This window comes from Physeter macrocephalus, chromosome 14, assembly GCF_002837175.3.
Source record: "Physeter macrocephalus isolate SW-GA chromosome 14, ASM283717v5, whole genome shotgun sequence".
NCBI classification, from domain to species: Eukaryota; Metazoa; Chordata; class Mammalia; order Artiodactyla; family Physeteridae; genus Physeter; species Physeter macrocephalus.
Window position 1 is genome coordinate 95,584,540 of NC_041227.1, and position 23,991 is coordinate 95,608,530.

The 23,991-nt window shown below is 34.6% G+C and overlaps 1 protein-coding gene across 7 annotated transcripts in view; it reads left to right on the forward strand.

Annotated features, from left to right (window-relative positions):
• Nucleotides 1-23,991, forward strand: part of NF1 (neurofibromin 1) — a 276,759-nt gene that overhangs the window by 150,172 nt on the left and 102,596 nt on the right. For 6 of the 7 annotated variants that reach the window (XM_024127724.3, XM_028498988.2, XM_024127722.3 and 3 more), the window contains 8 exons: nucleotides 2,366-2,527; nucleotides 2,686-2,789; nucleotides 9,138-9,273; nucleotides 13,170-13,232; nucleotides 17,859-18,017; nucleotides 18,558-18,655; nucleotides 19,921-20,067; nucleotides 22,439-22,585. In XM_024127724.3, the coding sequence (XP_023983492.1) occupies nucleotides 2,366-2,527; nucleotides 2,686-2,789; nucleotides 9,138-9,273; nucleotides 13,170-13,232; nucleotides 17,859-18,017; nucleotides 18,558-18,655; nucleotides 19,921-20,067; nucleotides 22,439-22,585 (1,016 nt within the window). The remainder of the gene's footprint in view (nucleotides 1-2,365; nucleotides 2,528-2,685; nucleotides 2,790-9,137; nucleotides 9,274-13,169; nucleotides 13,233-17,858; nucleotides 18,018-18,557; nucleotides 18,656-19,920; nucleotides 20,068-22,438; nucleotides 22,586-23,991) is intronic. The other variant, XM_024127726.3, reaches the window with a different exon arrangement.

Genomic DNA, 23,991 nt, shown 5'->3' on the forward strand with positions numbered 1-23,991 from the left:
AAATTTCCTGGAACCATATCATTTTTGGTAACATATGCTAAACATTTGAGAAAGGTTGTCCCTTTCCATGTTAAAAAGCTGTTTAGTATATACTGTACCGAAAATGATTTCATTTCACTTCATTTTAGTAAATTATATCTATAATTATATCTAATTATATCTAATCTGTTGTTGCCTGTAGATGTGTTTCTGCTTAAAAGCTGTAGGATCTTATTCTTCATACTTACAGTGAAACTCAAACTCTTTACCCTGGTCTACAAGGCTCTACCCAGCCTGGGCCCTGCCTCATCTCTGACATCATCTTATGCCGTTTTCCTCCTTGTTCACCAGACTGAAACCACACTGGCCATCAAACATGTTAGGCTTATTTCTACCCTTGAGCACCCTTGCTGCTGCTGCCTAGAATACTTATTCCCTGGTCTCTTATATTCAAGTTTCAAGTCAGATATCACTTTCCTAGTGAGGTCTTTTCTGGCCATCCAATCAAAACCACACCCACAGTCAATTTATTCCGTTCCTTGTTATATTTTCTTTGCAGCAGTTATTTACTATATGAAATTATCTTGCTTATTTGATTGCTTGGTCTCATTCCACCACAATGTGAGCTACATGAGAGCAGACTGTGTCTATGTTGTTTACTGCTGTAGTTCCAGGTCTTGAATTACAGCCTGGCATGTAACAATGACTCAGTAAGTAATTGTTTAATGAATGAAGATGGAATCCTGCTTGTAGCTAGGGAGTTAGAAAAAAGAAATTGTTGAAATCCTCTTGAAGCCTAACATTGGTTCACAAATCTTCATATATTTTGAAATTGGATATTCTGAATTACCTTTTAGCACCTATCTATAATTAGCGCTAAAAATTATCAGTAATTTTTTCATTAAAACAGAATTAGTTAAGTCCAAGAGGCTTTAATCATTTTGTTTTCTTTCAGTAAATCATTTCTTATGTGTTTTATACTAAATGACTTTTTTTTAGAGAAGGACTTTTATATTAGGCCAGATCTATTCTAACTGTATCTAAACAAAATACTAGATAACTTTAAAAATTTTAGTTCTGTTTTGTAAATTTAAATTCTGGTGCTTATATGAAAATTCAACTATCATTTATAAAGCCAGACACTTTTTAAAAATGCAAAACTACAAAACAACACTACTCTTCACAGATTTTTGTTGTTGTTGTTTTGGAAAATATAATTATTTTTCCAAAAAATATTGTTTATGCTAACATATTATGGATTTATGATGTTATTTTTATTATGTTATTCTTAAATAAATTAAAATACTATAATAAATTCTGGTGCTTAAAGTTTTCAGAATTTTGCAGGGGCGGGATTAGAGTGGAAAAAACCAGCACAGCAGTCTAAAAATAGTTTTATTTTGTAACTGAATTATCTCTCGTAATTACACTTGGCTTTAAAATGGAGGATAGAATTTTTATATGTAGTCAGTTACATATTATGTAACTGTAGGAAGTATAGCAGAGTATTGGGTCGTATTTGGCTTCAGTTATCTGTGGTTAGGATTGTTAAATTTTTTCCTTTACTCGAATAACAGATTATAATAATCCTGGGACCAGACAAGAATTAGAGGAGCTACAGGCCATGATCCTGGCTTTGTTGTCACTGATTGAAGTTTGGGCCATCTTATTACTTCTACCCCCGTTCTCTCTAAATCTCTTCCCAACATGTATGGTTAAACAGTGATTTACTATCCCATTCATTTTTCTTGAGTGTACCAAAAGATACTTTACTGTGGGGAATTATGAGGCTTATCATTTAGGAACTAGATAGGAATTAGCCACCCATCCCCACTTTGTATGTAAATCTGGCTAATCTTTTGGTTCTGAATGCACAGCCTAGGTCTTTTTCTTGACTTGTTGCAAATCCTGTAGTTTTTTCATTTTTGTTGTTTCTTGCCTAGCCGTGTTCAGCGTTCACTGAGTTTCCCTGACCATATGAGAAGAGAGTAGAGCTCTGTGGTCACTGAAGTCTTATTTGCCCTCATTGATTTTCTAAGAAAATGATCTGTACATATCAAATTCTTTGCCATCATCTTCTATTTCTGTTTTCTTTCATTTTGTCATAGAATTTGAACTGAATCCTGGATTTTTTTTGTCTTCTGGTAAAGCCTTTGCCTCTCTTACCTTTTATCATTTAATCCTTAGAGTTAGCAGCTACTGTAGGTTTATAGAAGTAGTCATCTGTCATAGACAGATATACACAGATAAATCCCAGGGGAAAACTTAGTCAGTCACCATATACCTCAGTTCAGCAGGTGGTTGTCAGCTTTGGATTTGCCTTTCAGTTTCCTGCTTAAGGAAAAATGGAACTGTTTACACTGACACAATTTTATTTTGTTCTCAGGATGAACTAGCTCGAGTTCTAGTGACTCTATTTGACTCTCGGCATTTACTCTACCAACTGCTCTGGAACATGTTTTCTAAGGAAGTAGAATTGGCAGACTCCATGCAGACTCTTTTCCGAGGCAACAGCTTGGCCAGTAAAATAATGACCTTCTGTTTCAAGGTTTGTTACATAAATTATCCATTTATCTTTTTTTTTTTTTTTTGGTGTGGAGGTATGCCAAACAGTGATTATGTACAGAATGGACAGAGCAGAATGTCTTCTTTAATGCAAGATATTTGGAGCAGGCATAATAAATTTCTACTTGTGTATTTCTTTAGGTATATGGTGCTACCTACCTACAGAAACTCCTGGATCCTTTATTACGGATTGTGATCACATCCTCTGACTGGCAGCATGTTAGCTTTGAAGTAGATCCTACCAGGTGTGTCATCCTCTCATCTGCAACAGCTCTCCATTTTTTTCATTTCCACTACATGAGGCAAGGCCCTCATAATTTCTCCCCTTGATTCTTAAGATTAGTGTTTAATTATAAAAGTTACACACAAATACATTTTTCTTTTCTTCTTTTTTTTTTTTTTTTAAGTATTTATTTATTTGGTTGCTCTGGGTCTTAGTTGTAGCAGGCAGGCTCCCTAGTTGCGGCTCGTGGGCTCCTTAGTTGCGGCATGCATGTGGGATCTAGTTCTGTGACCAGGGATCAAACCTGGGCCCCTGGCACTGGGAGCACGGAGTCCCAACCACTGCACAGCCAGGGAAGTCCCTCAAATACATATTTCTTAAAGAAAATTACAAATAACATTAACTTTGACTGTCACCTCTAGAGACATAACACTGTTACTAGTTAGGCCGTTCTTCTGTCTTTTTTTTCAATCCATTTGCATATACATATTTCTAGTGGTAGAAACTATATTATAATGTGAGCACTTAATATAAATGGTAAGATATTATCAATATATACATGGTTTTGCAACTTGTTTTTTTTTTTTTAACATAACCCTGTGTCTTAGACCATTCTTTGTCAGTATAGAAAGATAATGAATCTGATTCTTTTTAACTGCTGCATAATATTTTGTGGTTTGGCAATATCATAATTTATTTCGCCAATGCCATATCGATCCCATTGACTTTTAAAATAATTAATTAATTACTATTTGGCTGCATTGCGTCTTTGTTGCTTCCGTGCGGGCTTTCTCTAGCTGTGGCGAGCAGGGGCTACTCTTCGTTGCAGTGCGTGGGCTCTAGGCATGCAAGCTTCAGTGGTTGTGGCACGTGGGCTTAGTTGCTCCACGGTATGCGGGATCTTCCCGGACCAGGGCTTGAACCCGTGTCCCCTGCATTGGCAGGTGGATTCTTAATCACCGTGCCACCTGGGAAGTCCCAATCCCATTGACTTTTGTAGTAACTTTCTAATTATTGTCCTAGCATTATCTTTTTATTTGCAGATCATTTACTGCAGGAATTATTCTGAAACCTAAGATATTTTATCACTTTTTTTCTTAGAAACCATCAGTTGTTCCCCATTGACTGCAAGAGAAAAAATCATCTGACTATAATCCACATCACTACTTGTCGTTCTTTCATGTGATCTCTGTACTTTAACTCCAGTGAAATATGCGCATGTTGTACATTTTTAAAGTGGCTTGACAACATGGGGTTCATTGGGATTCGAGTTGCCTAATAAGTAATACCCATTTTCCCCCCACCAAGTTCAAAACCAAAAGGGCAGGGGGAGGGGAGGGATGGGAGTGAAGCACCCAGGAATCAGCTATCTCCTTTATTTCTGATAAAAATGATTAAAGAGTGGGGCTTTAGATCCTGTGGGCATATAGTATAGGCTTGCTAATACATCACCTTGAATTAGAATCATCTTCCCCATCCCTTGCACAGCTGGGTAAACTACAGGCTTCCATCAAAGGGGCTGGCAAGCTTTTTATCACAAGTGGAGAGAGGACCAGATTATATCTTTTCTGCAGGCAGACATATCTAGAATGGAGAGGATGGCACTGAACTGAGCTTGCTTGACTCTGTTTTTTTTTTTTTTTAATCTATCTCGCTCTTCCTCCTATAATGAGGATTGACTTAGGAGAAGAGAAAGAGGCCAAAGGGTAGTGTAAGGTGCAGTTTAAAAACCACCGTCTCCATGAAGCTTTCTACCTGTCCCCATGGTATCTGGCTTATAGTTGGCATTTCATAAATATTTGTTGAATGAAATTTTAAACACTTATGCTTGCTTTTTCTAAGCCACATCTCTTGTCTTTCAGTTAGGACCTTAACATTATTTTATTTTTTATTTTCAAGTTCAGAGCTTCTTGATGGTTTCTCTTCCTAAATAATTTTATTTGGCAACTTTGTATCAGTTGATATTTTTGGCTCTGCCTTTGCTGAAGTATCAACTGTAATATCTAAGCAGAACTCTGGCACCTAAATTAACCAGTTATTGTTAAAATGGTTAAAAAGTTGTAGTTTAAAACTTAAAACTGACATTCTTTTAATGTCATCTTGTATTTTGTTACCATTTAGCAATTTCACTTTCTTAAAGGGTAAAAATACTTAGAGAGTGAACTACTGCCTAAAAGAAATCTACTGTACTAAGTACTTTGGTACAGAGAAGTGAACTAGATGACAAACTTCCTATATTCAGGTTACTTAAAATCAAGTTGACATCTTTTCTGACATGTAGAGGGCTTGGAAGTTGACACTGCTATGTTCATAACAAGAAAAAGCTGAAAACAGAAAATCAGCAACTCTTCTTAGATTCATCAGAGAATTGGAGGGCACCCCCCCCCCAAAAAAAAGGGGAAAAACTGGTGTGACAGCCAAATTCAGAGAATCCCAGCTTACAGGGAGAAACAGCTGCTGGAGTCAGTAACTGGTAGGAACACTTAGGCTGTAATTGACAACTTGCTGGAGGTTGAGTGTGGAGTAGCTTGAGAATGAAAGCTCCTGGGGGCCCTGTGTCAGGCGGACCCCCACACTTCTGTGAGTTTGACCTCTGGAAACCCTACCAGGTTCTCATGGTGAAGATGGAAGAAAAGTCCCCTTGTGCTCTGGGCAGGGGAGGGGGAAAAGTAACCATTTTGTAATATGCCCATAGTGTTCTGTTCTCCCTTACAAAGGCCTGCCTTTAAGGAAAACTACCAGAGCCTTATCTGACCTGGAGGATGGGCAGTTACCCAACTTCAGCCTCCTCTAGCCTTCCTGACTCACATAAGGGGAGAAAAAAGGCTAAGAAATTCTTCTGAAGGTCACAGCCCAGCCACTCTGGCCCAGTAAAACAATGGAGATATAAGAGATATAAGCATAAGATTATAGACTGCTTCCCCTCCCCAGTACCTCACTACTACATCAACAGGATTCCAGTGTATTAAAAGTGGTTTACAACAGAGAGACTCTAAGAAGAAATTCCTAGGGAAAACTAGGGAATCCCAGACAACTAGGTAGACAAAAACAAGGACACTGGAAGAAATTGACACCTATAGCTACAGCAACATTAAACACAACCTAAGTCCTAGCCAGATTAACATAAAACCTTACACTAAAGCTAAAGACCTCTTTGTTTCTGTTCCTGCTACCCTTTATGTCTTGGGTATTTCAACAAAAAAATTACAAAGCATGCTAAAAAGCAATAAAAATCACAGTCTCAAGAGACAAAGCAAGCATCAGAACTAGACTCAGATGTGACAGATTTTTGAATTATCAGACAAGGATTAAAATAACTATAATTAATATGTTAAAGGCTCTATGGAAAAAAGTGGACAACATGCAAGAACCGGTGGGTGATTTAAACCGAGATGGAAACTCTAATAAAGAATCAAAAGGAAATGCTAGAAATCAAAAACATTGTAACAGAAAGGAAAAATGCATTTGGATGGGCTTATCAGTAGACTGGACACAAATGAGAAAAGAATTAGTGAACCTGAAGATAATGTCAATAGAAATTTCCAAAACTGAAATGCAAAGAAAAAGAAAAACTAAATGAAAATGAAAGTACATCTTATCAGAATGTGTGTGGAATGTAGTTAAATGTAGTATTTACAGCATTAAATGCATGTATTAGAAAAGAAGAAAGATCTAAAATGAATGGCCTAAACTTTCACCTTAGAAAATTAGAGAAAGTTCAGTATAAACCTAAAGCAAGCAGAAGGAAAGAAATAAAAATTAGAAATCAATGAAATTAAAAACAGGAAAACAATGGGATAAAAAAACAAGAGCTGATTGAAAATCAGAGGGAAAAATTTTTATACACACAAACACTTAAATAATTGAACACAAAGCTTCATTATAGATCAGAATTAATGGAATAGCCAATAAGTTATCTTTGGCATGTGGGAGGCAGGATGGATAGATGTATTAGAGGGACATCTGAAACAGACCAGCAGCACACCTGCTGCTGTGTTGACTCATTAAGAAAAAGTTCCCACAAAGTAGACAAGAACCGTCAAGGTTTCTAGGAATATCTTCTAGCCCTGTTAAATATATTCTTAATCTTTTCTTTCATACACAAAGCTCCTATGCCCTCCATATCTCAGATTTGAGTTACTATTGTAGGTTCTGAAGTGATCTCCCTGCATAAAGCCCCCATATTTAGACCAATCTCTTTTTAGTTCCCCATATATCCCAAGTTCATTTTCTGCCTCTGACTTCCCGGCAACCAGTTGCCATGTGAATTAATCGTGTCTATCTCTGGTTTGCTATTTTGTCTTTTTTTTAAAAAAATTATTAATTTTATTTATTTATTTTTGCTGTGCTGGGTCTTCGTTTCTGTGTGCGGGCTTTCTCTAGTTGTGGCAAGTGGGGGCCACTCTTCATCGCGGTGCGCGGGCCTCTCACTATCGCGGCCTCTCTTGTTGCGGAGCACAGGCTCCAGACACGCAGGCTCAGTAGTTGTGGCTCACGGGCCTAGTTGATCCGCGGCATGTGGGATCCTCCCAGACCAGGGCTCGAACCCGTGTCCCCTGCATTAGCTGGCAGATTCTCAACCACTGCGCCACCAGGGAAGCCCTATTTTGTCTTTTATGTCTTTGAATAATTGTACTCATTACTTAGCGTGTACTTGTCTCCCCTCTTTGAGAAGTTCAAAGGCCAATTATTGTTGAATCCTCAGCACCTGGCATTAAGATGGCAAATAGTAGACTCATGATAAATGTTTATCAGATTGACTTGTGTGCTTGTCCTGCCTTCTTCTTTCTGAAATGCCCTTACTTCTTTTTGCCTATGCAGATTCTTTCCCTTTAGAACTCACCTAGTCCCTGAAATCTTTCCTGCCTGTCATCTACATTAATTTCCAAACTCTTACTGTATCCATATGCTGCACCACATGGTGAGCTGCAGGGAATCTGGAGTGTCCCAAACTTTTATGTAATATGTAAATTAGTATAGAAAGAAAATTACTATTAAGAGATTGAAAACAAGTATTTATTCAATAATTGTTTTGGTAAGGTACTATGCTAGTTTTTAAGGGGTCAAAGATGAATACATCCTTCAAGGATCTTACAGTTTAGTAGGGGAGATAAGACATATAACAAGTAGTTAAGTAGTGACTTTCATAGGGAATGTGTTTTGAGAGTTCGGTTGGGCAGCTCAAGTAAAGGTTTGTGGATTTGAGAGCCACTGGGTAAAATTTAAACCCCATAAAGTAGGCACTGTAATTATTCCTGTCTTATTGATGGAAAAAAACGAGGCTCAGAGAAGTTAAGTATCTTGACCAAGGTCATAATGGTCAATAAGTGGTAAAGCTGAAATTTAAACCTAGTGAGTCTGCCTTCCGAATATCTGCCTTTAATCACAGCACCAAGACTTTAGAATCATACAGAAGAGGGGCTTCCCTGTCAGTCCAGTGGTTAAGACTCCGTGCTTCTACTTCAGGGGGCACGGGTTCAGTCCCTGGTCAGGGAACTAAGATCCTGCATGCTGTGCAGCATGGCCAAATAAATAAATAAATACCTTAAAAAAAAAAGAATCAGGGGCTTCCCTGGTGGCACAGTGGTTGAGAGTCCGCCTGCCGATGCAGGGGACACGGGTTTGTGCCCCGGTCCGGGAGGATCCCACATGCCGCGGAGTGGCTGGGCCCATGAGCCATGGCCGCTGAGCCTGCGCATCCGGAGCCTGTGCTCCGCAACGGGAGAGAGGCCACAGCAGTGAGAGGCCTGCGTACTGCAAAAAAAAAAAAAAAAAAAATCATACAGAAGAATTAGCAGCAATAATTAAATGTGGGGAATAATGGAGTACTGCAGGCAAAGACGACATCAGAGGTCACCTGAATGACGTGATTGAAACAGTGATGGTGCCATTGACAACATGGGGAACACAGGATGAGACATACAAGTAGGAGGAAAAAAATCAGCTGATTTTGAACAAACTGAGTTTTAGGTACTGGCAGGAGGGACACCTAGCAGTTAGAGATATTAAACTGGATATGAAGGGCAGTTGAAAATAGGGCCTGAATGGCCACAAAATATTGAAAGCATGTCTAACTTTACTGAAGTCATGGAAATAAAAGTTAAAAATGTGAGATGCACTCTCCTACCTACTAGATGGACAAAAAAATAAAAATTATGTACTAAATTTGTGCAAATATAGAGGGAGAAAAATTTTTATACACAGTTCTCAAAATTGCCTTTTTTATAGTTGTTTGTTTAAATCAGGTTCCCAGAAAAGTCCAAATGTTGCATTTGGCTGAATGTCTCTTAAGGAGTCTCTTTTAAGGAGTATGTCTGTTTGTTTGTTTGTTTTTAATTGGGTTTGCTTTTTTTCTTTTTCCTCTCGATAGGTTAGAACAGTCAGAGAGCCTTGAGGAAAACCAGCGGAACCTCCTTCAGATGACGGAAAAGTTCTTCCATGCCATCATCAGTTCCTCCTCCGAATTTCCCCCTCAGCTACGAAGTGTGTGCCACTGTTTGTACCAGGTATGCTTAAGGTTAGAGATTACCATTATTAATCCACAGCTAAATTTAAAAGAATGCTTTACCAAAGAGGAATTTAGCTGCTAATAGTGGGTGGTTGATAATACTGAATCAATTTGGATGAATAATACATTAAGAATTGTTTAAATTGGCTTTAAAAATATAAAGTAGTTTAAGGGGGTACTTTAAAAATAATAAATTTTCCTTGCGTGGAGAACAAGCTTAAAATGCACCAAATCTACTGGGTATAATAGATGTGATTGAAATGAGATATATTATGGAATTTTTGTTGTTGTTTTTATCTTGTACCTAAATTACTCATAGGGTCTTTCACATATGAGGCTGGTCTACCCCTTGCTTTTTGTGTTGTGAAATGCTTGATCCATAATTTTGATTTTTTTCATTAAGCTCTGTTGTGTTTGTGTCAGGTTTTCCCAGGACAGGCTGATGTTTATTTTATGTAGAATGCTACTTATAAAATATATTGCATCATCATTCACGTCAAATTATTAGACTTTCCAACACTAGAACTGCAAGTAATGCTTCTGAGTTCAGATGTCCACAGTCATCCCCTACTTGCTAAGGAAATTGCATCTGTGTTCTTTTATGGCTTCCACTGTGTTTTTGATCGGCATATGCAGTTTCAGAAATGATTTCATCACTCCAAGGGAGATTAGTGCAAATCCACATTAGCCTGTTAAAACTGTGATTCTGGAAGAAACATTAATGGGTCTGGAGTTTGGGACAGGGGCAGGTATAGGGGAAAAAATTTATGCAGTTATCAAAACCCATGCCTTTTGTGTCTTTTTCTTTGCAGAGTTATCCCAGCCATTTGTTTTTTAGCACAGGGCTTTGGTTGCTTAGAGACATTAGCAAGATCAGTGAAATTGTCATTTAAAAAAGCTGTTTCAGGCTGCTCTGTGTGAATTTTTCCCCCATTGCTATTTATAAAGATGTATCTGCTGTATCTATAAAAAAATGTTTCATCATGTTTGTAGATGATGAAGCATACTTAGCATTAAAACTCTCTTAATTTAATTTATCATGACTTTTCCTGCCTTTTCAAAATAGCTCAAGGAAGCTTAGGAGAGCCCCACATAATTTTTTCAGCTAGTTAAATCTGAGACCAGAGGGTGGTTTAGTTATAATATGAAATCTAATACAGTAAGTAATAGCTTAAGTTTGGGCATTATTCAGGTTTCTCTTTAAATCTAATTCAGTCCTTCTTCTGTTTATAAAACTAGGCAGATAAGAAATGGTGAGCACATATTAAAAATAGTCTGGACCAACTTCTTGGTTGGCCTAATAGTAACTGTTTTCAGAGAGCAAATGAATTTCTCAAGTGGCAGTGGCTTTGACTTTAGCTGGTTAGAAGTGAACAGGTACTAACTACCTGGTTACATATACGGTCTAGTAGATTTTAGTAGAAATTCTTCATGTGGTTGTCTCCCTAAAAGAAAACAATTTTTGTATCATCAGCAAGCGTGGAGTCCCATATGATAAGGAAAAAGAAACTAAGTGCTTGGCACTTAGTAAGTACTTAGAAAATATTTAATGAAGGAATAAATAACCCCATTCCTCCCACCCAAGTAAACAAGATTCTTGCCAGCTTTCATAGTTAGGGAGGGAGGTAGTGAAAATAATGCAGAAAATAATGCTAGTTGATAATTGGTGGCTTATTAGCCACTATGTGTTGTGCTTTTTAAAACATTCCATAATACAATATCCCATATTACAACAGACCTGAATTATTATATTAAAATTTCACATACAATTATTCCCTTTAATAATATTATTATTATGCATTTGGGGAACGTATTGGATAAACTTATTGTTGGAATGTACAATACTATAGAGGAAATATATGCTATGTTATTTATAAATAAGAGTTTGTTTTTTAATAAGTGACTGATAACAGGAAATTTTACATTTACTAATTAAAAATGAAAAAAAAAACCTTTGATCTCAAGATATTCTTTCATTGAGTCTCCTTCCAAATGTAGTTTTTCCCTTAGTTTGCTCTTTTATTTTTATTCATCTTCCCTCTTCTGGCTTTTCCTTGCCCTTTTGACTTTGGCAATAACATAATGGTCTGTTTGTACTTTTATGTTCTGCTGAGAGGGATAGTAGTCGATTGTTTTTTTCCCTCTAGTAAATATGTCTCCTGCTTTGGGACCTACTGGGGAAAATTTGAAAGCTGAGTATATTGCTAGCTAATAAATTTCTCTGAGCTTTAGGTCTTTTTACTTGAGTTAGTATTTTTGACTGTTAAGCCTTTTTAAAATCATGGTTTAACCAGGTCTTTCATTTTATATGCCTCCTTACTTAGTGGACTGGGTTAAGATTATATAGGAATAGCCAACTGTGAACATGTGTTAGATTTATAACTGAGACATTTTCTCATGTATTTATTTCCACTTTTCCTCCTGATAGTTTTGGAATAATGAGAAAATAATTCCCAGAGTGGATATTCTCCTAAGTTGTGGTGAGAGAATTCTGAGAAAGAGCTAAATATGATTATAAATAAATGTCGTCTTTTCCTAGCAAATGTGCTTCTCCAAACAGAAGTAGTTTACACAAAAATTTTAAGGCTGTAATTGATGGTTATATACCATAATTGAAAATAAAAAGTGTATAAAACTGCATTTTGGGGATAAATTGGGTTACTAGTGCTTTTGTATATAGTCTAAAGTTTGAATCAAAGCTCCTTGAGAAAAGGACTGTGTCTTCTTGTTTTATTGCATTCTTCCAGTGCTTAGAATGGTATCTAGCAAGTAGGTGCACAATAACTACTTGGATGAATGGATGGACGGATGGATGAACAAATATCAAACTAATGCCAAGTTATTATGGGTTATGGTGTTGAATGCACAGAATTCCTAGAATAAAATGCTACGTATGGTGGATTAAAGAATTCTAATTTGTTTTCAAAATATTTTAAAAATAATTATTGTGCCTAGTCTAGTCCAGTCAGGAGTCTTTTAATTTTAACAGAGCTCTTTGGCCTAGGAGGAGCTCTGAGAGATGAAACCAATATGTCTCTGTGGGTTTGGGGTTTTTTTTTTGTTTTTTTGTGTGGTTTTTTTTTTCTTTGGAGACATTCTGATAAATGGTCAAATCTGTGAAAAATTTTAAGCAGGCTTACAGTTTTATTCTGTAATTTTCTCTGCAGTTTCTTCACTTTAATATTAATGCTTATTTCTAGTTGAGCTGATAACATTCTTTTCCCAAATGTTGCAGAGCTTTTAACCTCCTCTGATTAGAACTTTTTCAGGAAGTAGCCTGCAAACAAAAATAAGTGAAATTGTAAGAGTAATCTTTCTTAGAGAGAGACTTTTAGCTCAGAATCTCTAAAGTGTATTTTTCTATTATATTTAGCCATTTAATGTTTATTTTTTTAATCAGTAGGATAGGAATTCAATGCCAGCTATTGAAAAAAGAACTTTTTAAGTCAATTGAAGGATACACAGAGAAGTATATATAAATATATGTATCAAGAAAAAATTATGTAGACGCTTAGAAGTGTTTTTAGAGTATGATCTATTTGTAATGAACATTTTATATAAAATTTATCAAAAGCTAGGATTTAACTGAAATGTAAATATTAAATATCCTCACATTCACTTGAGGAGAGCTTTTCTGCGATTTATAGCCAGAAATAGTAGATATGATTGTCTCAACATTTCTTGCTATTTATTTAGTGCTTTGGCTTAAAAATGTAATAAAAATTAAAATCCAGAGATAAAATTCATCCCTTAAAATTAAGTTGATTCCTAATTTTTTGTTGATTCCATTTGTGTTACATTTTGATCATGTAATTTTATGTACAAGCCAACATTGTTTTTGTTGCTGTATGTAGTTGGTGCTGTGACTTGTTTGTGCTCATCTCTGTTCTGTAGGCAACTTGCCACTCCCTACTGAATAAAGCTACAGTAAAAGAAAAAAAGGAAAACAAAAAATCAGTAAGTTTGGAGAACTTTTTTTTAGCTGTTTCTTTCAAAGCAAAACAAAAACCTTTTGCTGTTTGTTAAGAACATCTTCACTTCAGCCTATTTGACCTTCACTGTAAAATCATTCTACTAATTCTGGCACAAAATAGCTTTCATTTCAATTAACCCTGGAATTAAGTTACATTGAAACATTCTCTGTGTTCCTTTGGTTCGATTTATCCCAAAGGCATTTTGGGGGCATTTGTTGCTTTGGATATCCCTGGTCTAATTTTATTATTTATTTTTAAAATTATAAATGAATGCAAAAGAAACTTAATTTCAAGGCCTTAGGAAATGCTGACTCTCTTCATTCTTGCTTCTTGTTTGCAGGTAATGTGAGTGATTTCTTTTCCTAGAGATGAAAGTTTTTCTTAATTGTTAGAAGTACATAGAAGGAAAGTGTCACTTTCTAAATCTTACCTAAAAGTGGCTAAAGTTTATTTTTTACTTCTTATATTTTTATCTAGACAGTCTCAGCCAGGATTTAGATAATTGTGCTTAGATTATAAAAATTCTAATGGTAAAACAAAACCACTTTTACCTTAGAGAAAATAATTATTAAACTATTGGGACTGAGGAATAGTACTTTTGAAATAAAGGAAAACAGTGAGTCCATATTTATAGAGAAACACCTTATTTGCAAACATGATATGCATATACTTACCTGCTTCTATGAACTTGCCCTAATTTAAAAGGAAGAAAATTATGGTAGTCATAATTATTTTCTTCCTGTGAGTGACGTTTGTCCAAAATATTAACGTGCATTCATTTTAAATTTGCCATTATCTGTCAGTATGACCGATCTTTATCAGGCTCAGTACTACCTTTGTTCATACAATCCAAATGAATTTAGAGAAAGATGTAAAGAAAACCTTTAGGAGTCATGTAGGTAGTTTACTTTAAAAGGTAAAATTTAGTGTGGAGTATTCATCTGGTTTCATCTTTCATTTCTCGTCTGAGCTTTATGTATAATAAATTTCTATTTTAAGTTCAGAACTAAAGTAAAATTTAGAGACATGCTTTTATGTCCATTCAAGAGATTCGTTTTTGGATATGTTAAGTAAATTTGGTCAGCTGTGAGCAAAGGGATTGGATTGGTTGGCCATCTTACTTAATAAAAACATTTCTTTCTAATGCTTCAGCCTTCTAATTCTCAGCATATGTGGATTTAACATAATATACACCATCACTGTTGAAATTAATTTACTATTTCTAACACTCTTGTTTGGTGTTTTACTAATACCATTGTGTAGTATATCACATAAATTAAAATTCAGGCTTTCTCTCTTTCTCTAGAGCATGTCTTTTTAGCCTTCCTAACATTGCTTTATTTATTAAGATTTTTGTCTAAAATTGTTCCTTGAAATGTTTTTTTCTACTAGTGTTATTTTCAGATTAAAAAAAAATGTTTCTGGGTAACACTAAGTTTTGGAATATATTTCTCAGCACAAGTGATATAAGGTCCTTGTGGAAACAAAGGAAATCTAATTGGCAATTTGAGATATTTTAGAACACATTCCAAAGTATGAAGACAGTATAGTTATTATAAATTTAAAATGTTGGTTTATGGAGTTGTTGGCTTAACAGAATCTAATGATCTAAAAAGCAAGTTAACATTCTTTTCGGGTGTATGTACCATGGATTGTAATGTGTAAAATATGGAGAGAAGCTTCTGGCTTCTGGTATATAGCTGTGTAATCATATTATAGATAATTCTCTTTATCATACTCAAACATATACTGTAAATTAGATTTCCTTTGAGAAGTTGTCAACCTAACTCAGGTAATTAAGGATAGATGGGTTGTGATTCTCTTGATGATGTACAGTGTATGACTGCCTTTATTTGTAACCTGTAGTTCAGCTTTTATGGCGGGGTGGGCGGGGAGGCAAGTAAAGGGGACATTTGACTGATAATTGGTTTCAGCATTCAGACTGGCCTTACTTTGACCTTTTATTCAGAATGTCTTTTGGATACAAATTAGATTTTTGCATATTAAAAATAAAAACAACTTGAATATGTGTATATTATGAGGTAAAATTACACTGATGTTAATTTGTGGTGAAAGGAAAAGAAGTATTTTAATAAATTAACTCATAAAATTTGTTGTTGAGCATTTTTATGGATATTGATTGTTTTATCAGGTTTTAGTTCCAAAAATATACTGTCATTGGTGAGATACATAATTATATGATACACGAAACAATATGTGTTCTTGTAGTGTGGATACTTTTGAGTTTTGACATGAATTTTTTTGAAGATGTGGAAGTTAGTGAAGGTGTAGTACCTTTCATAATTTTTACAATATTCTGTTAGGGAAATAATTTACTCATATTCATTAAATTCTGAGACTAAGTGATATTGAGTTTAAATCAGGTATAAATGTGCGTCACACTTTAAAAGCTTTTCTGTCCTAGAGAAAACCAGGAAATAGCTACTCTAAAAATGCATTTTAAAAGAGTTCTCTGTGTGAATATAAGTAATTGATTTTTTTGAGATACTTTCCCAGCAGGTTAGTGTTTTACAATTAACCAGTTCTTTGGAAACCAAACTCTTAACTTTTACTTCTTTAAAAACCATTTCAGGATTTTAATGGATTAAACTGGATATATGCGATTCTTTAAAACAACCTATTTGCAATTATAAATATAAAGCAGTTTTTAATCCCATTCCTTCTTGCTCACTCCTTAAAAGCTTTAATAATTTGTAGGTTTGTTGAGGTGTTTCTTATCTTTTAAGATTAAAATTTGTGAGTTCTAAAAGAAACAGTCAGTAGCAATGGTGGTCTGTGAACATTCTAAAATTTATGAAGAGTTTTGTCTGTGCGAAAGTAAACTTTCATTTTTTGGTTCCTACTCCCCAAAAGGTTAAACACTGTACTAGAGTACTAAAAGCACTTGTGTTTTCTTCTTAATTCTGTTTCCAAAACTTTATTTCAGCTAAAAATAACTAAAGCAGTATTTAGGTTTTAAAGCCATTCGTCTAAGACTGCTGTATTTAGCCACCTTCACCAGTTTCCTCTTACTGAGGTGTAAGGTTGTCCTTCATGCAATAGCACTCCAACTACTATAACACCAAGAAAGCTTCCTGAGCTATGCAGTATACATGAAGGTGAGAGTATATTAGTTATAACTCACCCCTGTTATCACCTCTCACAAAGATTTTTCTCAGCTTAAAAAGTCATTCTCTGAAGTCTTATTCTTACTAACTTCCTATCATACATAGTTGAAAATTATTTTGAGATTTTAGGCAGTGAATAAGAACACATTTAAAATGTATACCACATGAAGCACTGAAGGAAATAGAATGAAGTGAAATGATTCTTATTCTTTCCAGAGTGAATCTTGAGTCAGTCAGCCATGAGAATTCATGACAAGAAGTATTATTTTTTTGAGGCATTGTGAAGAAAACTAGAGCTATGTGAGATTCTGCACATAAATCCTGTTTTCTCATTTTCCCCCAATGGCCTTTGAAATGCAGGTTTCTCCTTGGAATCCCAGAATATTGAGTGGAGTACTGCGGCCTCGCCGTTAGTCAGCACTGCTTTAAGCAGCAGTTAGCCACGCTAAGCGTGAATAGTTGTCAAGATTTAAATGTTATATGAGTGTTCTTTAAAAATAAATATGTTTGTTATCTGTAACAAATGTAAATTTCAGAATACTATAATTTTCACGTTAATTTAAAACAGGACACGCTAGGAAAAGACGGGAGCCGAGCCAGCTTCATAACACTTTCCCAGTCTAATTTACCTTCAAAGTGGAATGTTTTATAAAGAGAAAAAGAGAAAATAAATCCATTTAAAATGTTGGGCTCACATTGTTTTTCAGTGTGGGCAACGATTTCTTGTATCTTTAACTTTTTTTATTTGACAGAATTACAAATTGAGGCACACATAGGGGTTCTCTCTTTTGCTGGTGGGATCCTTTTTTCTTTTAGGTCCCCAAGAATTCCCATTCCTCCATGGTTTAAATAATAAGTAGGTCCTTATAAAGCATTCTGATGAAGAAAAAGAACTGGCAATAATGTTACTTGTAAGTAAGTTTTTTCTCTCGATAGGAATCAAAACTAAGTTTTGTTTTGTATATGGCAAGCATTTTGCTCAAGAAATTTAATTGTACCTGGTATACAGCAAAATGTAAGTATTTACCATTAGGTATTGGATGTTTCAGGGGTATGCTGTTGAAAACTTATTTAGCTTTGCCTTACAAGAGTTGACCACACGCTCATGTCTTGTAATCTTAGTAAAATATGATAATCCTTGTGTGAAAATTTGTTCTGCTTTTGTTGCTCATCAAACCTGCAGTACAAACAGTGATGATAAAATTAAGATCTTTTTTCAGATCTCTTCTACACAACTCATCTATGAGACTTCTCTTTTTTTCTTAGATGCCTTTATTGTGCTTTTAAATGATAGAGGGCAAGAATTGAGGATAAATTTTTGTTTACTGATGTTTTGGGAGTAGGAAAAATTAGGCGTGTGTTGTTCAGTAAGGATTGGTCTACTCAGCGTTTTTGTGCAAAGTTTGACTTTCGAGCCCTTTCTTCCCATTTCCTTGTTTTAATTCAAACCATATACTGAATTCTCAACTCCTTGTTTTTAGGTGGTTAGCCAGCGTTTCCCTCAGAACAGCATCGGTGCAGTGGGAAGTGCCATGTTTCTCAGATTTATCAATCCTGCCATTGTCTCACCATATGAAGCAGGGATTTTAGATAAAAAGCCACCACCTAGAATCGAAAGAGGCTTGAAGTTAATGTCAAAGGTGAAGAATCGTTTTGATAATATAACTATTCAAAATTTCTCTTCCATAAATTTTCAGTTTTTCGTATTCACTGTACTTTCTCTTAATTTTTGAAATGCCCTGTGGTTTTCACTTATATGCTTTTGTTTTATTTTTATTTGTTTATATTGCAAAGAAATTCATTAGACTGATACCAGTGGACCTTATTATCATTTGAAAATATTTTAGCACATGTCTTCTGAAGATGCTTTTCTATGTAATCATTATGGAAATTCTGCAATGGAAACCAAAATGTATACTATATGATTTTAAAATTTAAAAATACATTAAAATTTTAATTTGTATTTTATATATGTAAATATATACATGTTTATATAATTATATTCATATTTGGGAAAGCATAGAAACAAAACCTAGTGTTTATTGAATGAGCAATAATTGATTTTAACTACCAGTAGAAATTGTATCAGTGAGAAAATTAATATTTTTTGAAGAATATATGAATGTGTAGCTTTCATAAATAAATAATCAGATCCTTTATAACCCTGTTTTATTGTTTAGATACTTCAGAGTATTGCCAATCATGTCCTTTTCACAAAAGAAGAGCACATGCGGCCTTTTAATGATTTTGTGAAAAGCAACTTTGATGCAGCACGAAGGTGAGCAGCCTGCTACTTACTTAGCCAGTTGCTCTGTTTGGATCATATATTTTCAGTTTCACTCAAGTCTATGTACTTGATCTACACGAAGCTCCTGTATAGGTTGTTTTCTTTTTTCTCTCTTGGTCAAGAACATAATCTTATTTTATTTCACCATAAAAGACAGTAATGAAATAAAATGATATTCTTTATAATCTGGTAGTGATTTGCATATTTAAAAACCAGGAGGGATTTTTGACATATCTACTAAAATAAAGGATTTGAGTTTGACACAATATGGAGGAGAGGAAGAAGGAAAAAGATTTCTTTCAGTAAAAACTAAAACCAAACTGGTACAGATAATGCATTATAGTGTATAATCACAGGTTTTTTTGATGTTAGAATATTTTTGATACTTTAATTTGGATATGTATGTAAACTAAAAAGTTACTCTTTAAACCACATGATGCAAATGCATAAGATTTTGTTCATGAGTAACTGGGCAACTGTTGAAGTTTTATGATTTTAGAAAACTTGAGTTCTGCTAGGTTCCCATAACTAACTAGTTGCTTCTCTTTATCTCTCTGAGTTGTTGATTTATCTGTAAAGTAGGTATAACACTATGTTTGCCTGTGAGTTGATTTTAGAGAAGCAAATGACATAACTTATGAGAAAGTGCTTTGTAAATGTAAGTTGACATCAAGAATTCTACTTTTCATACAGTGTGAATCTAATTGTTTTGGCTCGCAATCTAAGCTATACTTGTACAACACTCTCTTCCAATTTTTCATTATAGTTCCTGCGAACTTCTCTCTAATTGGAATTTAAAAGGTGTACTGTTGGACTGCAAATCACATTGGAAAGAAAGTGAATGTCAGCATAGGATTTATATTCTGGCATATTGACTACCCATAGAAAGTTAAAAGTACAGAGGTTCTGATCCTGGCTTTGACCTAAGAGGCTGTATAGCTTTGGGGAGGTCTTTTGTCTTGTCTGGGCCACCATTTCCTTATCTGTAAAGTACTGGCTTCTCTACAAAGTCTCATCTGTTTAAATTTCGTTGTCTGACCTCAGAGCCTACTCTTAAGCTGTAGCCAGGTATCAGAAATGGAAGACCAACTTTCTCCTTGTCTCTTCTTGTTTCGTTTCATGATAGTCACGTGTGTGAATAAAACCTCCATATTTGTAATAGCAGTAATTTCACAGTTACTTCACATAGATTTAATTCAAACATAGATATGAGAATATCTGGTTTTTGAAATTCTAATAACTTTGCATTTTTGAAGGTTTTTCCTTGATATAGCATCTGATTGTCCTACAAGTGATGCAGTAAATCATAGTCTTTCCTTCATCAGTGATGGCAATGTGCTTGCTTTACATCGTCTCCTCTGGAACAATCAAGAGAAAATTGGCCAGTATCTTTCCAGCAACAGGTAAAATTTCCCTGTCATGGGGATATTGAAAAGTCTCAGCTTAAATTTTTTTTTTCACTATTTATTTATTTATTTATTTATTTATAATTTTTGGCTGTGCTGGGTCTTAGTTGCAGCACGTGGGATCTTCATTGAGGCATGCGGGATCTTTATTTGTGGCATGCGGGCTTCTTAGTTGCGGCATGCATGTGGGATCTAGTTCCCTGACCAGGGATCGAATCTGGGCCCCCTGCACTGGGCATGTGGAGTCTTACCCACTGGACCACCAGGGAAGGCCCAGTTTAAATTTATACCAATAAAATTATTGGTCATGAATAATGCTTTTTACTTTGCATCTTCTTAGATAAGAATTATGATTTGGAAAGAGAAATGTAGACTCTTTTTAAAAGTATATAGGCAGCAGGTTAAGTCATATTAAATGATCAACCAACCTACATCAGTGCTACAGACTTTTTTAAACATATTAAGCTAAGAGGGAATTAATCCTCTGGTGGTCCACTGGTTAGGACTCGGCGCTTTCACTGGGTTTGATCCTTGGTGGGGGAACTAAGAGTCCTACAAGCCGTGCGGCACAGCCAAAAAAAAAAAAAAAAACTAAGCTAAGAATTCACAAATTAGCCTTTTGGTTTTTTTCTGGTTTGCAAACATAATGTACAACAAGACATAGAGAAGTTTAAATATACTAGAAGTTCAAGTGATTATTGGCATCTGAATCTGAAGAGCAGCTTAATTCTTAGGAATTTAATAATTAAAACATTGCTATTCTATTGCAATCCTATAATGATCCCATTTGTGATACTCTATATGCAAATAGCTTTATATAGACAATACTTAATAATTGAAAATTATTAATTTCGGAATTGTTTCATTCGCTGTTTTTAGTTAAAGTCTCTTGTAGCCTGAATCATTTGCTGTCCTTTCTAGTTATGTATGTTTATAAAGGGCCCAAATTCCTGTGTATGAGTTCTCTTACAAAGGTAAAATGAGTCCAGATTACTTTTAAATGGCAGTAAAAATGGTTTGCTCATTCATGGGAAAAATAGAAGACCATAAAGCTAAGGCTAGCAACTAATTAGGAAATGGGAGTTTAAAAGAGAGAGCATTTTAATCCTTTAAGAGTTGTTAATGGATTGAAGTAGACATGGGTATGACTAATATGTGCCTAAGATAGAAAGAGGAAGATGCTTTCTGTATCTGTGTGGCACTTAAACTGTGGAACTTTTAAATGCAAACGTCCTTTTAAATGCATTTTTTTCAGTGCAAACTCTTATATAACTTACAATTATATTCATGTAGTTTAATACTAGAGAGTTTTTCAATTTGGTTTTTTAAAAAAAGACACATTCCAAACATACAAAGAAGTATAGACCGTAATGTAACAGAGACTCATGTCTACCACCTAGCTTTAACATTATTTATTTTGCTGTGATTACTTGAGATCTTTATAACATTTTATTTCTTGGGGAAAAAACAGTATTACTTCTCTCGTGTAACTGACAAGAAAAAGGAAATTACAGGTATAACATAGGTACATATAATATAGTTTTGTGTGGTTTAAAATTTTACAGCAATGATAACACTGAGTATAGTCTCTTCACACAGTATTCTATTTGAGATTTATCATTTATTTAACTTAGTATTTCATTGAATGACTATATCACAGTTTATTTTTGCACTTCCTAAATGATGGATGTTTAGGGTTTCCTGTTTTTTATTATTTTAAATAGTGATGTAATAAATATTCTTCATGTTTGTCTCCTTGTGTATTACCTAAATGTGTAATTGCCGAGTTCTGGGGTATACACAGCCTCAACTTTACTAGATATTGCCACATTACCTTTCACAGTGTACATGCTTATTTACACTTTGACAGCACTGTGTGAGAGTACCTCTTTATACACATCCTCATCAAAATTGGCATTAGCATACTTCATAATTTTTTTGCCAGTTTGATGTTTGTGAAATAATATCATTATCTTTCGTTTTAAATGTTTAATAGTTGTTGAAAATTCATATTTACCCTGGTTAAGCAGAAATCTGATATCAGGGACAGTATGTCCACTTCCTAAAAAGTGGATCAGAATGTTATATTTACTTACTGATTGCCCATTTAATGGTAATAGATTAATACTAGAACAAAATGAATTTTTATGTGAATTTTGTAGTTTGGTGAGTGGTCATATTTCTAAGACGTCTCAGTGTAAACTTAAAACCCCTGAGCTCTTTTTGGATGCTGTTTACAAATTAGCAGGAACCACCAGCTGACAGTAAAAAGAAAAGCAGCCAGTGACAATCTAAAGAAATGTGTTCTGCTAAATGTGAACTTTTTTTTTCCTAAGTAGTTTTTTCCTAAGTAGTTTGCTATATCTAGGGATCACAAAGCTGTTGGAAGACGACCTTTTGATAAGATGGCAACACTTCTTGCATACCTGGGTCCTCCAGAGCACAAACCTGTGGCAGATACACACTGGTCCAGCCTTAACCTTACCAGTTCAAAGTTTGAGGAATTTATGACTAGGTAAGTATCACCTTGAAATGATGATTGCTTTCTTTTTCGATGAGATGCAAGGTTTACCACCAGGCCACTTGTTAGATATGCTTGTATATTTGATAGAGAATTATTAGGAAGGATGTACTTAATGACCACATTGCCGTGTTTTGGAATCCCACTTTTCTCTTACCCTATATATTGTTGAAATATGCTTTGTTTCATAGTTGATTTTCTTATAAAAATAATAGCATCTTATTGAATAGTACTTTGTCATATTGTTTTGAGGTGTTTTTGCATTTAATAGTTAAAAGGGAGGGTAGATAACATTATTTTCGTATTATAATTAGGGAAAACAGAGTTCAAAGTGAATAATTAGTTTGCCTAAGATTCCATACCTGATTCATAGGTCCTTTGGTTCAAAATGCTGAACTCTTTCTACTACACTGTAACATTTTTTAGAACCCTCCTGAAAATTAATGATACTAGCTTCTTTTAGATCGAGGCTCAGAAAATATAGTATACTTTAATATTGCTATAAAATTTCTGTAGACATTTGTTTTGAATCTCATTTAGATGGATTTAGTTTGGATCCTCATTGTTAGACATTCACTGCTATGATGTTACAGTGAAGATAGTTTGCTGAATTCTTTAGTCTTTATAAAGTACCTTTCATACTACTTTACACTTAGTCACTTACTGTTTCATAGTGAGTGTGGGTTAAGTGTTTTGTTCATGGTGTGTGCCAGAGGCAGAAAGAAAAAAGCAGAATATGACATTCTGAAGTTAATTCACATTAACGATTCGCACATAATGTCCCGGGCATTGTAAGCGCCTGTTATTAATCATATTACATACAGGCCATAGTTTTGTACATATGACTCCCATATTTTGATACTGTTAAAAGAATGTATGAATGTATAACAATCTCCTTTCAAACTTAATTTTTATCTTTAGCTCTGTTACATTTTTCTGTGTAACAAATGTTTATTCCTATGTAATTAAAGGAATATTTTCCATACAAAATTTTCATGTTACCTAGTTGAAAATTGTGCAGTCCAAAAATATAAAACTATTTTTTATTCAACATTACTAAGGATGTCCTTGCCATTTTTCCATTTTTCAGAGAAAACCTCTTTATTAGTCCTTTTACCTAAGACCCTACCTTCCTTACAAAACAACCTTCTGTCCTTTTGAACACTAAATGATGTAATTTGTGTAAGATACTTAGAACAATGTCTGGTGTATATATAAAGTGTTTAATAAATATTAGGTGTTATTTTTGTTCTAAGTTCCCACTGATGCTCTCAGAGACTCATTTTTCTTTTAAAGAAATGGAAATAGCTTTATAATGTTGTCAACCATAAAAATAAAAATAAAAATTGTTAAATTATTCAAAACATAGAAATCTAAAAAAGAAAGTAAAAAATTTTCAG